The sequence below is a fragment of the Chaetura pelagica genome, unplaced genomic scaffold (genome assembly GCF_000747805.2).
Source record: "Chaetura pelagica isolate M959 unplaced genomic scaffold, ChaPel_1.0 scaffold171, whole genome shotgun sequence".
Classification (NCBI taxonomy): domain Eukaryota; kingdom Metazoa; phylum Chordata; class Aves; order Apodiformes; family Apodidae; genus Chaetura; species Chaetura pelagica.
In genome coordinates, this window is record NW_009952066.1 from 2218360 (window position 1) to 2236731 (window position 18372).

The following is an 18372-nucleotide window of genomic DNA, read 5'->3' on the forward strand; positions in this document are numbered from 1 at the left end:
CCTTCCTGCCTTCCTTCCTGCCTTCCTGCCTGCCTTCCTGCCTTCCTGCCTTCCTTCCTCCCTGCCTCCCTCCCTTCCTCCCTCCCTTCCTCCCTTCCTTCCTCATTTCCTCACTTCCTCCCTTCCTTCCTCACTTCCTGAGAATTTCTTGTCACTTTCTGAATGGAAACATGAGCTATATGTTTATACCAAGGATAAGAATACTGTGGTTGGTTGTGTTAAGCAGATGCATATGCTACCAGATAAAGTAAGGGTATCACAACTCTTTTCCTTGACTTCTGAAATGCCACCAGTCTGAAACCAGCTTTCAGTGAGGAAATCTCTATAATTCTTCTCATCTTGCTTGTCTGTCTCTCAGTTTTAATGGCAGCTCTGTTTTTCTGATATACCTGGCTACAAACTCTTATACAGTAATTCTTTAGCTTCACAGGCTGCTACAACCAAATTTGGTATAGCAAAGTGCTGCAACACAACAGCAATAATGCTCTTTGAGGTGTGTATTACACCAGATTCCCAGGTAAATGTTTTTTTTTAATAAACTCACCTTCATCCCTTGTATCAGTTGTCTCAACTGCCTGGAAACTGAGGTTACACATGCAGCTTTCTCTCAAACACTTGCACATGACTTGTCTGGACTGAGGCATCATGCTCATATACATCAAGCAAAGGTGAAAAGCTGTTGCACATATGGTAATTTTAATCCATTCCATTTTTAAATACCACAATAAATTTAATTTTCACAATAAATTAAATAGCCATATTCAGTTTACAAAATAGAATTACTTAGTGTGAAACCAGTATTTACAAACATTGTACACTATATACATGATGTTTAGATTTGTTGACACACAGCATAGAAGAAAAAATTATTTGACTTTTTTTTGACACGATTGACATGCTAGAAGAGACACTATGGCCCATACAATAAAACAATAGTGCAAACTCACAGGAACTCTGAAACAATGTAATTTGTATGAGATATTAATTTCAAATAATAAGAAAATAGTACTATCCAATCTCATTGTAAAAATTCAGCACTGTGTTTAAAGTGTCAGTATTCCTTTAGCAATATACATACCAAATATAGCCTGAAGGTTATGCTTTCTCACAGCGTCACAGACTTTAGACATGAATTTTTATGGCATAAGCTAATGTTCTGCTTAGATCAACAAGTATGTTACATAAACACTTCACTAAGCGAGAGGAAAACTGACCCTTTTAACTGTGTCTGACTTTATGTCCCTAAATACCTTCTTTCCCTTTGTTATTATATCCGAAAAGATGCACGTATGCTGACAGGAGATTTATGTTAGTTACCACTCTGTAGAAAAAATTGATCCCATCGTATATTTGGTCACACACTGCATATGTACACGTATGCATGAAAAAGTCACTTTGATAGGCGTGTCTATGAAAAGTGCATATTTTAGGAGAGACACTTATTGCATGTCTCGGGTGCAACAGAAAGTGTTGTATGAAGCTTAGTTTAGGGCCAGTTAAATGTCCTCCCAGTGATCTGGTAAAATTTTTGATTAAAAGGGTGAAAGAACTTGCGCAATTTGGTAATGACAGAGGTATCCACCTCTGGATGGATGCGTCCCTTGCTACCCGCCAGGCACTTGTTAAAGACAATGTTAAACCGCAAGCAGTAAAACCCTCTGGTGACATTGAAGTATAAGTTGTACTGACTTATCCTCGGAGGAAGATTAAGGAACTTCTCGACCAGCTGGAGTTCTGGCAGTGGTTCTGTGATGAGCCGGTCTCCGTCCACAATATGAAACTGCTCGATTGGGAAGTATTTTAACCATCTCTCCAGATGTTTGGTGTAGATGCTGGTTCTCACTGCTTTATACTTTGTGTTCACTTCACAGGTATTAGGATCAATAGCCAGCTTCTCAAATTTGTAGTAAGTTTTGTTCTTTCTTTCCTTACCTTCCAGCACCTGAGTGTAATCTGAAATAGCTCTTGTGGTAGGTTCCCTGACAATGATCAATAATTTGATAGATGAGTTCATTTTGTAAATCCTTTCAGGTACTTCCTCGGTGATAAAATATGCAGGGCTTTTTTCAATTGTTATTTGATGAGGGTAAGAAAAAGGCATTTTTTTCCGGTACCACTCAATCCCCTTGGCATAGTTCTCGTCATTGTCGAAGAAATGAATCTCTTGAGAAGCTTTAACGACTGCGGGGTGAAGGTTCAGCATTTCCAGCAGTGCTCGGGTGCCTCCTTTCCGCACCCCGATGATAATGGCCTTGGGAAGCTGCTGAACCAGATTGTGCAGTCGTATTTGTTCCTTGGTGGCATTGCCCTTTCGGAACTCGTGGAGCAGCCCTCGCTTGAACTGCAGAGCTCGCAGTGGGATTTCGTCCTGGCTGCGGGGTCCGAATCGGCCGTCCATGGGGCAAAGGGGCTGCAGTCTGCAAGGCAAAGAAGAGATATTTGTAAAAAGAGGGTATCTGTTAAAGGCAGTTTTCTGTATAAGGCAGTCATACTCCTGGAAACCTTTTGTGATGTGACGTGAGCATCTTTCAGCTTTTATTTTGTTCTGTCAGTGATTAAATGTTTTGCAAACTGATGGATTATTTATTCTGGTATTTTGCTGTGACTTAGCTGAGTAACTCCTGACTTCACCCTTCTGCTCTGTGCAAGCACAGGCACTATGATTACTGGTCTCAGGACTTCTTGAACCTTGTCTCACATTCCACATTCCTCATTACTTTGTGATTGCTTTGGCAGTTTTTAAAGCATTCTAAGATTAATTTTATTTGGTTATTTTGATGTGAAAATCCAGTTCACTGACGTTGTCTTTTTCCAACAAGTTTCCTCTTCTAGCCTGAATACCTTCCTGTGCTTCCCATTGTGTTGACTTTATTACCTGCTGATCCAGAGTTGGCCTTTTTAGTGAAGAGGAATGAAAGGGATGAAAAGCAGCTTTCTAGATATCACTTCTCAATATTTTCCTTTCTGTTTGGAAGATGCGAATCAGAATCAGAAAGACCAAGGTTCTGAAGGAGACATGATTAGCAAGGCACCAAAAAGAATGGCAAGAAAACCTTTTAAAAATGCATTTATTGCATCATTACATCAATGATTTTTTTATAACCACTTCTGTATACTCCCCCTGACCCTAATTTCATACCTTACAGTTTCTTCTTTTGTCCCTGTATTTTGTATGTTCTTTTATATTCACCTGCAATTATTTTACCTTTGTCCTCTTTTCTAGTGCTACCTTATTGTATTTGATGTTGTTCAATCAAACGAATGATTCAGTAAGAAAAATGTTAACAATTTGCTACTACAGAACCTTGAATAAGCCCTCACCTCCACTCTTAAATCAGTGTTTTGGTCATTATACAAGCCAAGATTGCACTGAAGATGAAATTGGTGTTTAGAGACAGCTTCCAAACTCCTACAGAAAAATACCATTAATTACTTTATGGAGCAATGCACTCCAAAATTAAGGATATGTAAAAACAAAGGTTGCCTAGGCAATCTTAATATGAGCTTGCTGTGCACATATATTATGATATGGTTTTTTAAATTACATGTCCACATGCTATTATTTTTCGCTGGACCCCTGCCTCAGCCAGGGTACCAGATGGGCAATGCTCATTAATAGCTGTTTAGGTATTCCATATTTATTCTGGTTTCTCAGCATGTGGCCCCTCACTCATTTACTGTATATTACTCAAACCCTGCTTTCAGGACAGAATTATTTATTTCTTTATGTTTTTTTCCATATATCACTGCTTGTTGGGGTCTCTATTTTGACACTGATGTTAGGACAATGAATGGCTGGGACAAAGTACGTTTGATTCTCTTGCCTGACCTGTTAGCTGTTTCCTGGGTTATCCAGATGCTGAAAGATACAGCCTGTCCAGACAGAGCTGAAGAAACAACCCAGATGACATTGTTGGGCTCAGATGAGTTCTAGCTAAGTCCTGCAGACTAATCAGAAGATGTGATGTGAATTCCTGTTGTTATTTCTTTTCTGAAGTTTCTAGTCTCTGCTTCTCCTTTGCTCTCTGCCATCTACTGCATAAGAGCCTGACTTGGTGGCAAAGACTCGATTATTGAAATGCTGGTGCAAACTTGCCAATTAAACTATCAAACAAACAAACCCACCCCCACAAAAAAAAAACAAACCAAAACCAAAAACCCAAACAAACAAAACAAGCAGAAAGTGATGTCTTGAGTTAAGAGTGGTACCATTTGGTCAGACTGTGGTGTGGCTGGTAAGACAGTCGTTCTGCACCAATGAGGTGGCAGTTCAAAGCATAAGAAACAGAAGCTGCAATTCCATCTCTGTTCTTCTCTTCCCTCTCCTTCTGTGTATTTGTTATTTGTTTTCAAGCAAAGAGGATTCCATAACAGCAGTTCCAGACCCATCTCAACTAATTTCATCTCTTTTGCTCAAAAAGACAGTTAGCACTGCCTTCAGTGTAACACAACAGCTTGTCAAACAAGGTGGTTTCCTTTAAAAGTAAATAAATATTTGACATATCCTCTAGTCTAAGGGAGAAGACTGGATGTCATTAGAAGTCCTCCCTCAACACTTTACATGTAGGGTTTTTTTAACTCTTTCTGCTTTTTTGTCCTCTCTCTAAATGATAAAAATATAAATTATAATATCTTGGCTGTGGTGCTATTAACAGGCTGCCAGATCATGATAGATGGATCCCCAGACATAAGTATTTACTGTTTTATCACAACAAGTTAGTATTTTTGACTCTCTGACTAATTTTTTTCCATTAAAACAACAGTCCTTTGCAAAGAAAGAGTGGGTGGCATTTATTATATCACTGAAGTTGCTCTCCCAGGACAAGCAATTTTTCTATCCACTGTGGCAAAATCCACACATATTCTTCTTGACAAAACCCACTGCAAAAACAATTCATCTCAGGGAATTATATTTTTGCCTAATTTCAAAAGAGGTAAAGTATGTCTGGTGATCTTAATGACACGTAGCAGTGCTGTCTCTCCTGATTAAGAATATTCTAAGGTAGGCATCAAGATGGCAAAATATTATGAGCCTGGTTCCAGCAGGAGCATTTCAGAACATTAAAATGAGGTGCATATGCTCCCTGTACTGCAAACGACAGAGTTGGGCAACTCAACGACTGGTCCAGATTTTTCTCAAAATTGCCAGGTGTAGAATTTGTTTCTGCTTCCATATGTAAAGCAGCTCCATGTGCTTAGGATCTGAAGGATGCAGCCTCCTCTGAAGGCAGGTGCTCAGATTATTGGACTTTATGACTCTGTGAATCAGATAGACTAGAAGTAATTTCCCTTTGGGCCCAAGAAAACTCAAAACACTCCTGTTGAAGAGCCTAATCTGAGGCTATTAAATATGGGCCATCCCCAGCTCTCTTGTTCAAATTGGATCAGCATAAATTAAGCATAAATTAATATGGATTTATTCCTGAACAATTAGTTATTCCACAGTCTATCAAAGCCCTTTACTGACTGATTCAACAAGTTCAGACTCTGCCCTAATGCTGAGGCAGAAGAACACTTCCAGTTAATTCATTGGTGTCTCATCCTTTCTAATGCTTCCTTTTCTCTCTCTTTCATAACCAGTCCAAATAAAGGGCTACGTTTTATCAGTGTGGCATATTTCACACTGTGTAATGCAAGAGAGTGAAACTGAATTTTACTGCCATTGGCAACATTATATATGAAACTGGTGGAATTCAGTCGCAGGAGGTTGGAAAGTCAAATATTGTGGTGAGATAATTTTATAGTCTTTAATAAATTCTGAAGATGTGCAAGCATAGATAATAGCATAAGGTTAATTAGATTTCATACCTCTGATCATACAATATACTTTTGCAGGGACCAGTAAGGAATTCTGTCTCCATTTACAGAATCACATTAGTCTCAGTGAAGTTTCCTCTGAAGCATCAAAGGTGCTTTGATCACCAGGGGAAAGAAGATAAAAATTCTGGGTCTTAATTTGCAGTGCACTTGGTCCTAGCTGAGTACATGGTCTCCCTCTTCTTCTGAAGTGGATTTAAGCAGCTGAAGAAGGCACCCAGTGACCTCAGATGGAGCTGTCCATTACCTAGCAATGGACACCAGGTAGCTCTGATCTCAATTAATTGCGTATTCACCCAGCATTGTGTCACAATTTTGAGGTAATATTGTGCTAGTGTCAAATAATACTAGTGTCTAAAGGAACTGGTGTTGTTTAGCCTGGAGAAAAGGAGGCTGAGGGGAGACCTTATGGCTCTCTGCAGCTACCTGTATCGAGGTGGGGGTTGGTCTTTCCTCCCTAGTAACAAGAGATAGGACAAGAGGAAAAAGGCTGAAGTTGTGCCAGGGGAGATTTAGATTAGATTTTAGTAAAAAATTATTCACTGAAAGGGTAATTAAGCACTGGAGTAGACTGCCCAGAGAGGTGTTTGAGTCTCCGTCCCTGGAGGTATTTGAGAGACACGTAGATGTGGTGCTTAAGAATATAGTTTAAGCATTGGACTTGGTAGTGTTAGGTTAATGGTTGGTAGAGTTAAGTTATGGTTGGACTCAATGATCTTAAAGTTCTTTTCCAACCAGAACAATTCTGTGATTCTGTAATTAACATAGTTAAAATTCTCAAACCCTGAAGCAATCTTTAAAGTGAAATAGTATTCAAAATTTGACAAGCTACTCTACAGGCTCATAGTTAATTTTAACTATCACTGTAGCACATTAATTGCTTGCTCATGTATTTAGAAAATATGATATATAAATACATCATAGCTGTTTTGCTGAAACTAGAGGTCAAGACACAGATGCACATGGACAAAAATGAGCTACTGTAATGACATTTTTACTGGATGCTGTTTTATTTCTTCTCTGAAAACAAGTGCCAATGTGTTTAGAATACAAAGAGATGGTCAGAAATACTTTGACAGGGATGACCCAAGACTCTGTTTTCTTTTTCTCTTCTCCAAAAGGGAGGAAAAAACAATGACAACCACTACTAGAATAGACAGTCTTTCTACACATGAGTAAACATTAAAAACCAACCTAAAAAAAATAATAAATCAGATCCTTGAAACAAAAACTCAGACAATTTGTGCCCATTTATGATTAAGAGAGCAGCTACTTAATAACTTACCTATCCAAGCTCCCAACTCTGGCAACTAGATATAGGAGACTTCCAATAGCAAGGCTGCCTAGTACAAAGAGCTTCTGTCTCAGCAACGCCTGCTGTTTGAATAGCATGGCCCTCCATCAATCTTCAGGACTTCTTTGGTCTGCAGAGACAAGAACACATAAACCACTTATCAAAAAGCAATACACAGGGTAATGTTTAATCATTTGTTGCAAATGATTATGCCACACTTGCAAAATCTTTTCAAACTTCAAAATAATTACTCAAAACTTTTTTATTTGCTACTGTTTTTCTGTCTTTTGAGTTAACACCAGGCAATGTATCTGGGATATGTGATAATTCTGGAAGTGACAGTTCAGCCACACTCATGTCACGGATTGACTCAGGATTGGCAATTAAATCAATTACAACAATGCTCTCTATCCCCTCTCCCTCTCACCCAGGGAGGGAAAGTTGAGACAGAATAAGGAGAGAGGCTTTCTGGATTGAAAACTAAACTCAACAACTTTAATTAAATACTAATGGTATAAGATAATATGTATAAATATATACAAATATGTGAAGGAATGTGCAAAATCCCTATCATGTCCTCCCACCCCCAGCAACTCCCACGGCATCTCCTGAGCTGTGGGCAGTTCCAAAAAGTCCTGGAGTGCTGCCGGAGAGAGCAGCAGAGCAGACAGGAGCTGAGGGGAGAGTTATGAGGGTCAGAAACGCATGGGCCTAGGGATCAGTGGTGACGGACAGATAGAGTCCTTCTTGGATGCCAGCCATGGATGGAAGAGGGGAAAAAAAGGAGGGCCTGACATCTGTGATTCCTGAGTTTATACCAAGTGCCATGTAAATATATAGATAGAATAATTAATTTTGCCAATTTTGCTGTCTGCCTAGCCCGCTCTTTCCTATGGGAGGTTGTAGATATGTTTCTTCTGCTCCTTTAGTGTCCAAAGCACAGATTCAGCAAGTGCAGCAAAATGTTCTTGATTTCTCAGTAGCATCTATAAACATTCAGGCCTCATCAGTCCACTGGCTGGTAAACTTGCTGCTAGTTTCAGCAAGTTTGCTGTTTAAAAGAGAGTTCCCTGAAGGAAAAAAAGGAAAATTTGCTTCATCCTGGCTCAAACAAGGACAACACATCATTACTTTCTGGTAGCCACACTGTGAGTCTTGACTTTGTAGAGGCAAGTGAGGCAACAGTAACCAAGAGTTAGGCTTGCAGGTCCTGTCCACACAGTGTATGGGGTATGTTTACTGTGTCTCTGTTATTATTAGAAGTCTGAGCTGGAGAAAAACCTAAACCAGTATGTTTCTTGATCTCTGCCAGCAAGATCAGGAAGACAGACTTGAGAAGCATGCAGCTGGGGTGGGCATAACAATGATTTTTTGAGACCAGAGCATCCTATATTAAACAGAGCCTGCAAATGTTTGGTTTTTTTTTTGTCCTGCCCATACTGTTAAATATTGGGCCCAGAAAGCTTTCATAAGGCTCCAGGATACAGTTTGGGAGCCAGAGACTTTACCCAGTAGGCAGCATACATGCAGGCTGCCTCCTTTAGTGCCGGCTGAGTTTAATGGGATGGATGCACGTCACTCCATACTGGTTGTCTTCAAGGGTGTAATAGTCATTCCCAAGCACATTTATTTTATGGCTATAGAGAAAGCCTTTGTAAGACCAGCCCATCATCTCGTGATAAAAGAGCCATGCAACATTGAAGCTCTGAGCCTGCCTGAGTCTCTAATACACTTCTGGTGTACTAATAATAATAGTAACTCATAATGCAGCCTGGTTATAGCTCAGTATGATATCCTGTTATCATGCAGGATAACCTATCATACAGAATATATCTCTTTTTACATAGATAAAAGCTACTCTATAGTAAGAATTATGAGATAAGATCCTTATTGCAACAAGAATCATATAAAACACGAAGTAAGAAGAGTTTGTAGTGTAAATACAAAGACAGAAGAAGTACTATCATCGTTTAAAAAATAAATGAGGGGAAGTACAGAGAGATTAAGTGATTCGCTCAAGGTCACAAAGAAATCTGACTTCTTTTTAGTGCCTTAACTACATAATAAATTTTGGTCTTTTTTGTAGCATATTTTTTCTTAACATTGAAAAATAAACATAAAAATGAGACATTCCAGCTATTCAGTAAAGCAGAAAACCAATAGCTGAAGCTTAATTATTAAAAAAAGTGCACCGATACTGTGTCTCTGTGTTGATATGCTACTGGTGATTACTCTTTTAACGGAGTTACTCAATTAAAAAAGAGGACATGAGGATGATGATGATGCAGATAGCAAAATTTCATAGGTTTCCAGGTTTAAATTCTTAAGTGCTGCTCTCCCTAAATAGAAGTACCACCTCAGCATTACAACAACTGGTTCTGAATGTATTCTCTCAGGAAACATCTATGTATGTAACCCTCTGCATATGAAACTGAAGTGTTGCCCACATGTTCTCCCTTCTACATCCCAGTGAAGTCCTGCCTGTTGGCCTCACTAAGGCTGTGGAGGTCATCAGGCCATAATGAAATCAAATTATTGACAAGCTGTTTTCCTGAAATAGATTCCACAAGGTCTCATGCCCTCAGCATTCATGTTTGTAGTTAGATTCAATGCAAAATAACCAAACCAAGCCAGCAAACCAAAAAAACCCACACCCAAACAAGTTCCATTTGCTTTGTGTTTGCGTGTAGCTGAGTACAGAAAACTTTTCCACAGAATCACAAGTACTAAACACCTACTAGAAACACAAATATAACATTATTCATTTACTTGTTTCACTTCTGTTATCACTTTCAGCATCTAATCTAAAGTCCATGGAAGGCGTTTTATTTCAGAGATGCTGTGACCTCTATAAAACTTTCTATCTGTTGTTAGGTTTTTTCATGGAAAGGAATGTAGAGAAATAATATCTCAACTTCAGAAAAGGCTACATCTTGCAATGGATGGACTGAGATAGCTCTGCGTGACAGAGGAGAGGACTGATGAAATACTTCTGTTTAAGCCACGGAGTTAATACAACCAAAATGTGATTAAGGTGAAGGTCCCTAAGGCGGAAATGTTGCTGGAGACTAACATAGTAGTATTAAATGAAATGGAAAGAAGAAATGAAAAGGAGGAAATGAAAATTCTGGCACACATTATATGCTGCATGAAGTTTTTTATAAGGAAAGCACACTTTTAAACTGAACAAGAGGCTGGAAGGCAAGATAAAATGTAATCCAAAGTGACAGGGTTTTAGCAATTATTTGAGGCAACTAAAAGTGTGCTCTCTTAGGGAAGGATGGCTGAACTGGCACACAAGCTGCTGACCAGGAGGAGGAGGAAAACTGCATACAGAACTTTCCCAGTGTCTGGATGCTGAACATGGAAACTCCCACCTAAAGAGAAGGCAGTGTACTACACATCTCCATTGACCTTACATCAGAAATATCTATCTTGAACAATCTAGTTAAACAGGCATACAAGGAAATTCCTTTCCGGATATCCAAGAGTCATGATGTACAAAGAATAACACAATCCACAAAGTGGAATGCACTATTTATAGAAATAAAAGTGTGTGCAACATCATGTAGAGAAAATAATGTAACATGCTTTTCATATTACGTGTGATTTCAGATGTACAGCTGATCTAACTTGTTAGATCAACATGGTAAAATTAAATAAAGAACCTTTATTTAGCACTAGAAAGTAGCCTGATGTGAATGCCTCCCCCAACCCCAATCTCCACATTCCCGCCTCTGCTGGTGAGAGGACTGGGGTTATTGGGTGAATTACCAAAAGAAGAAAGTACAACTATGTAGAATTCTGATGACAACAACATTTTGAAAAGCAGATGGATTGTTCCTGACAAGATGAAGTGACCATGGATAAAGGAAGATATTATGTGTGCTGGCCAAATAATGTGACGTTTCAGTGAACTCTCATGAAAGTTAAGACAAAGTCAAATGAGTAGGAGAGAACAGAAAAAAAAAACCCACCATACTAATAATGATTATGTCACTGAAAAAATCTGAATTTGGTAACACCCCAAATGGTGTAGAAGCACTGAAAACAAGCTGTTGTTATAATCACACATTCCAAATAAACAGACAATGAGACAAGAAGATCACTAGGAAGTTATTTGAAAATGATCAGAGGAAAATTTTTGGACACATGGAGCAGAGATGAGAAGGTGATATTAATAAATGAATATCATATGGTTGATTATGGAGAGAAGTGTAACAAAGGAAGGTAAGATATAATCCTTTGGTGAACAGACTGAAGAGTGATGTGATTAATCCAAGAGAAGTACAAACCACAGGCAAATATGCACAAAGGAGACTGGAAAAAAAAAAAAAAGAGGTGATTTTTAAAGTTTAATCTATCAACCAGTTAGCATAGATTTTTTTATTATTATTATTTTGCACACCAGCAGGGGTCATCTGTTGACCAACAAATCTTTGTCTTCATGTACTGCAAAAAGATCTTTGAGTTTATGTGGGATTTAAATACAGTGACTGAGAAAACAAGTCAGGGAACTAATCACTTGGCAAGCTTCCATTTATCTTACTTTCGCATGATGTCTCTTCGACGCTAACTACAGATTCTTGCATTTGTCGCTGTGAGTCAAATTCACACAAATCAAGCACTTTCAGTTTTTCTGGGGTAGGAAATCAGATGGCGTTTGAGATAGGAGGGGATTTGCGTGCATCAGCTCATCAGTTAACAATCTTCTTCATGGTCTGGCTGGAATAGCTGGTCATGCTCCCACTCCTTTAGCCTCCTTCCCTTCCCCTTGTGCTATCTCACCATTGGTGAAAGTCTAAACTAGTGGAAAATGAGGAAATAATACAGTGCCACTGTACTTTTTCCCCAATACCCTTCGCTTCAATGGCCTAATTGCAACAGTACTACAGCACCACATGGACTGTGTTAAAGAGAATAATCATGATAAAGCAGAACATGATTTTTCATTACAGAGAGGATTTTTCATCCCCAATAGCACTGAATAGTCTAACAACAGACAAAATTCTTCCCCTTTTTTGACACACTAAAATGAAATAGATAATATGAACTGAAAGCTTTGAAAACAAGAGAGGTCAAGAGAGGTTCTCCTCCCCCTCTATTCTGCATTGGTGAGGCCACATCTGGAGTATTGTGTCCAGTTCTGGGCCCCTCAGTTCAAAAAGGACAGGGAACTGCTCGAAAGAGTCCAGCGCAGAGCTACGAAGATGATTAGGGGAGTGGAACATCTCCCTTATGAGGAAAGGCTGAGGGAGCTGGGTCTCTTTAGCTTGGAGAAAAGGAGACTGAGGGGTGACCTCATCAATGTTTACAAATATGTAAGGGGTGAGTGTCAGGGGGATGGAGTTAGGCTTTTCTCAGTGATGACCAGTGATAGGACAAGGGGTAATGGGTGTAAATTGGAGCATAGGAGGTTCAAGGTGAATATCCGAAAAAATTTTTTTACTGTAAGAGTGACAGAGCACTGGAACAGACTGCCCAGGGAGGTTGTGGAGTCTCCCTCACTGGAGACATTCAAAACCCACCTGGATGAGTTCCTGTGTGATGTACTCTAGGTGACCCTGCTCTGGCAGGGGGGTTGGACTAGATGATCTCTCGAGGTCCCTTCCAGCCCCTAAGATTCTATGATTCTATGAAAACACAATCTATCTGAGGGAATGGCAAAATGCTTTGCATGCAGAAATGGAATTTGGATTATTTTATTTTATTTTCTGTAATGGTTTGTATTTTCAATATAAAAAAGAAATTTGATTCTCATGAGTAACTACAGTGTTTCAATTTTTCTCTCTCTAGCGTAAGAGTGAGATGGGATGAAATAAGCTAAATGCACACTTACTCCATTCATATTGTGAAGGAGGAAAAGAAGGAAATATTTCCATAATATGGAACACAATCACAGATTCAGGGAAATGTCCCTGTGTACTAAAGATGTCCCTTTCTCCTCGTGACTCATATTAACTGAAACAGTAGAAAGGAAAACGTCAGCAAAATTGTTGGGGAACCATAAATGATGTAGATAAACTCCAACATAAAGATTTCCTTTAATCTTATGCCACAGCTGTGACAATAACTTAGAAATACCTTTATTTTATCTACTATTGTGGAGTTTGATGTTTAGGACTGCCTTTAAGCTGCCCTTGAAACCGCTTTTTTGTGTAAAGAAGTGGGAAGACCCTTTCTCCAGAAAGGCTGCTTTACTCTGGGAGACCACCCACTAAATCAGCATCTGTATGTGGATACCAGGTAAGAAAACTGTATGCTGATTTCACAGAAGTTAGCACATTATCATTGCTGAAAGAGCATTTGTGATTCATAATCACAAGACCAACATGGCTGGCTTGGGTGTAACCCCCAGATATCTGGGTTCTCTCAAACTTACAGAGAGTAGTAATTGTTACTGATTTAGGCCATTGCCCACAGAATATTTGACTCCAGACACCCTCAAGGCTCATCTATCCATAGTTTTATAATCTCTAGGTAGCTGCTGTGACAAGTGACAACAGTACAGAAGGCCATAACCAACTCGTTATCACATTCCTTTCTCAGCCTGACCCCTTTTTTTCCTTTTATTTTTTTTAAATTTTATTTTTGCATCTTACTGAAAGACATCGAGCAAGATGGTGTTGGAAAGAGAGAAACAACTCCAAAGCTCACTATTGCCTTCGCAGTGCCCTGTGCCAAACAGATCTGCTGCCAGATTGTCAGAGTAGTTAGGAATCTCAGATGCTTTGATGCCCTTGAGGTCTCAGACGCATCTGCTTAGGAAAACTGCCTTATTGCATCGGAGCTGGCGAGGCAGGCGGCCGCGTCCTGCTGAGTGATGACTGGGTTGCCACGATCCTCGCTTAGCTACGGTGCCCAAGGAACATGTCCAAGTGCATAGATCTTAATAGGACTTCATTAGTCCAAAATACAGATGCCTGTCTCCTTGCCAGCATCCTGAGTATATTACCCTGCACTGTTCTTCATAGAGCACCAGATTAATCAGATAGGGTTGGCCCCTTTTTTTTTTTCAAATTAATAGTGATTCCCCAGCGACTTCCCTCCTGAAATGATCACCTTCCTTGTCCTCCTCATTTCTCAGGAATGGTGGAGCTGATGACACTAAGAAAACCTGTGGAACAGCAGCTCTGACTGTAGAAAGTTTATGATAGATACTATTTTCACAGTCTTAACAAGAGAATACCAGCCTCATTTTTTCTAGCTGGCATTACAACAGCTGCAACCAAAATAGCAATCAAAAAGGAAAAAGGAGGTTGAGGAGCAAAATGCAGAGAAATAGAAGAGAGGAGGAATGACTGCAAAAGTCAAGAAAAAAATCATGAAGGGAGGCAAACAGCACTGTCACATTAGGAGTAAATTTTTTTTTTTTTTCAACTCTGGGAAAGATTTAAACAGGAAGATTATGAGTCCTCAGAGAGAAAGTTAAGCAGGTAGTTATCCAGAGCTTTCTTTTTCTGTCCTTCATTTAGGGTTCAGTCTTTGTCATGAACAGTTTCACTGTAATGAGTAGGATATGAAGGCAGGGAAGTACCGCTTCACACAATTCAGCATAAAATAAAAGTACATCTTTTCACTTCCTTGTAATTTAAAAAAAAATGTTCTTTTCCATGTCTTAGAGTCATACTTCCAGACTATTGCTCCTTCTATTTTTTTTTTTTTTTTTCTCTCCTGGGGAAAAATCTCCCTTGCCCAAATAATTTCATACCTGAAATAAGACATATGAAAGACTGTTTGAAGGTTCTTTAATTAATTAAAACTGACAAACAATTTAATTTAATTCTCTGCTTTGTTCTTGTGGTGGCAAAATCTACATGGCCTCCTGCATCTCCTTACAGGTCTGTTTTCTGTGACTTTCCTTTATAAAAGCAGCAAAACTGACTTAAATGCAAAACATTACTAGGAGTCAAAAGCATTGATGGGAAAACTAACAGCAAAAACTTAACCATGCTTCAAATATATTCTGCTGTTCAACTGTATTTACAGTAAGAAACACCTAGATTTTTGCTCCCGACTTTTACTCCCCACTAAGAAAAAAATTCCAGTGTATAAGGTAACATACTCACCCACCCTTCTGTGCATATATGGACATGTTATAAACAATAATTTGGGTGAGCCTGAACATTTTTTTGCAGCCTAATCTTAGTCCTTGCACCTCAGGCCAGATATGCTGGCCCAGCTACATTGCTGCCAACCCCCGTGCCATGTGTGCTGCAGTAACACCTACCACTGCACAGCTGTGTCTTGCTCTGGCTGCTAAACTGGAATAAGAATCAGAATGGTTTGAGGTGGAAGGGACCTTAAAGATCATCCAGTTCCAACCCCCCTGCATGGGCAGAGACTCCTCCCACAAGATCAGGTTGCTCAGAGCCCCGGCTAACCTGGCCTTGAACACTTCCAGGGAGGGGGAATCCACAGGTTCCCTGGGCAACCTGTTCCAGTGTCTCCCCACTCTCACACTAAAGATTTTCTTCCTAGTGTTTAAACTGCATCTCCCCTCTTCCTGTTTTGATCCATTACCTCTTGTCCTCTCACTACATGTTCTTGAAATAAGGGCAAAAGAAGCAGTGACAAAAGTCCTTTCTCCTACTATTGATGCAAAGCTTCCTATGGGTTCCCTTCACCATTTTTTTTTAAACTACTACAGTGTCTTTTCTGTGGCTTTGACCAGTGTAACTTTGCTCCATTTGCATCCCTTCTGAACAGCACTACGAAAACTGTCTCCCTGACCACACCACATCTGTCAAGACACCTTTTTTATTGTCTTCCCACTTTCTCTATCATACCTTTTTGTGTATTTCTGTGTCTGGGTATTCCTGGGGGAACAGGGGTAGAAAGGGAGTTTAAAAACTTGACCCCAAAGGCCACTGAGTTATTTTTCAGAATGCCAAGTTGAAGTATTCCCCTGTAAGTCCTGATGACAACACTTCCCTAGGTAGTGCTGCCTATTTTAATGTGGAAATCCAAGTGAAAAGATCAATGCCAGTTTAACCATGGACTGGCTACAATGCCCCCATGAGAGAGGGAGACCCATTCACAGTTTTCTCCGAAAATGAAAGAGCTGTGATTGTCTTCTGTGTGTGTGTTTTAAAGGCAAATATTACACTGCTACATAGGCCTCAGTGACAGCTCACAGCCCTCATCTGGATGGAAAAGAAAGGGAAATCCAGGAAAGACAGCTCATGTCTGCAGCAGCCAGGTATTACAGAGATGCACGTTGTGGGAAAGTCCCCCATAAATGAGCTCTTCAGTCCTGCTCCCCTTGCACAGCCTATTCATCTTCCTCCCATTGGGGAGAATGAGCTGCAGAAGTATCTGCTGTCTTGGGGCTGCATTCACTCTTACATGTACCCAACTTGGCAAATATACCTATTCCATGGTTTTAAATTAAATAAATTTAAAACATAAATATCAACCAAAACCTCTTCACACATGTTTTACTGGTGGGTTTCTGAGGCAAGAAATATGCCAGAAAAGAGAGAGGTATGTGGTTCTGATCCACACCTTTCACTTTCTGAAAAATTACAGAAGGGTTGCTCCTCTGGTGGCATGAGATGCCTTCTTTCTATCTTTTTTAGAGCAACTTTAGAGAACACTTTTCCATTTATTATTCACAGTCCTTATACTGACTACACGCTAATGCAACTTGGTCGACCTGGTGGACTTCATCTGACCTGAGCTCCACAGAACAGAGAGAATCTAAACTTTTCTCTGTGAGTGCTTATGACTCAGTATCACTTTCCTAGAAATATATGTATTTATTTGTCTTAATTTTGGGCTCACTTTTTTTTCTTAACCTGTCACAATGGCAGTCACCACATTTTTTTAGATGTAGACACATTTTGCCTGCGTGCTAAAATATGCCAGAAATTATGCCACTAGAAGGAGCCATCACTCGTCTGCCTCAAAGTTGGTGGTGAATCAGTGAAAGTAGAGAGAGAAGCCATGGATCTAGCTAGAGACAAAGCTCATGTAATTTATCCAGGAACTTGAAATAACCTCTGGCCTATGCAGTTCACATGTGTAGTGGCCACTAGTTATCATATGTGTCTGTTTTGGCTTTGCACATGCTGCTCATCTTAGAGCCTTTATCCTAACACCTTTTGGGTTCGTGGGCTGGCTGCAGGCTCACTGCTGACTATTTTGTACAAACACAGAAAACTAAAATTATCTGGACAATTAATTTTTTTTTTAGTGAGAATTAATCTCAGAATACCTCAATGTTTTGTTTAATTAGCTTTGAAATAAATAAAAACACCTCCACGTGCCAACTCATGTTCAAAAGGACCTCAGTTTTAAAGCAACTGCCATATAAACATACAATAAAGTTAAGCTAGTTCTGTGTGTCTATGAAAACACAGGTCCTAAAGAGTTCTGCTTACAAACTGTGTAGCTATCAGAGTGAATGACATCTTACATGTCTCAACAGATGGAAGGGTTGATCTAATAATGAAAAAAGAATGCTCACAAATAATTTATTCATAATTTGGTGGGGGAAAAGAAGAGTGAATAATTTATTTGGTCAATATTATTCAATCATCAATAGAACTGGTAGAATAATTTATAAATTTATTTATGAATAATTTATTCCTCTATTGGTTGTAGGAGGAAATTAACGAAGTAAACAATATTCAAATAACACTCAACAGGCTCTCAGAGGCAGGCAGGACAGCCAGGAAGGAGCTGAGGGAATGGACCCCTTTTGCCAGCCTTATGACAGCCTGTGTACTAGCATGGGGGATCATCAATGAGCAGCTGCCCTGGAGCCACTTCTGTAGCTTGCTGATAGTAGTCACCTTCTTTCCCATCAACCCACTGAGGACAATAGATCAGCGCCCTGAGAGCCCTTGTGTGATTTCTTAGTGTCTTTGATGACCATGGGAAGCTGCTTGGAGATTCCTCCTCTTGTGTTCCCCCAGCTTCTACCATGATCGCTCACCTCAGACACTGCTGGCCCTGACATGTGGCAGCAGAGGCTGCAGGTGCCATCACAGCCTTTCAGCAGCTTGAAACTTGTCACACAGCTGGGAGAGAAGTGTGCTGTGCTCTGCTCGTGTATTCAGTGTAGGCAGAGGAGGGTTTCCTTCAGAAAGGCACCAGACACTGTTCCATTTCTAGATAGACTAGAAAACAAAAATTAAAGCTCCAAGGCACCTTTCGAGAAAACAAATTGTAACAGCTTCAAATATTTAATGTTGCATCCTTAAAGGGCAAATCAGATCCATGCTAGATTACAAAAGTCTGGTTGTGCAACTGCA

The 18372-nt window shown here is 39.7% G+C and overlaps 1 protein-coding gene across 1 annotated transcript; it reads right to left on the reverse strand.

Moving 5' to 3' along the window:
- Nucleotides 1–679: 679 nt before the first annotated feature.
- Nucleotides 680–7242, reverse strand: HS3ST5 (heparan sulfate (glucosamine) 3-O-sulfotransferase 5). Its single transcript, XM_010004750.1, has 2 exons — nt 7103–7242; nt 680–2417 (listed from the first exon to the last, which is right to left on the reverse strand). The coding sequence occupies exons 1-2, from the start codon at nt 7207–7209 to the stop codon at nt 1487–1489; spliced, it is 1038 nt and encodes a 345-aa protein (XP_010003052.1). The 5' UTR covers nt 7210–7242; the 3' UTR covers nt 680–1486.
- Nucleotides 7243–18372: the final 11130 nt, after the last annotated feature.

Coding starts and splice junctions, on each gene's coding strand:
- HS3ST5 (XM_010004750.1), bottom strand. CDS start 7,209: ATGCTATTCAAACAGCAGGCGTTGCTGAGACAGAAGCTCTTTGTACTA. Junction 2,418..7,102: donor AGAGTTGGGAGCTTGGATAG/GTAAGTTATTAA, acceptor TTTGCCTTGCAG/ACTGCAGCCCCTTTGCCCCA.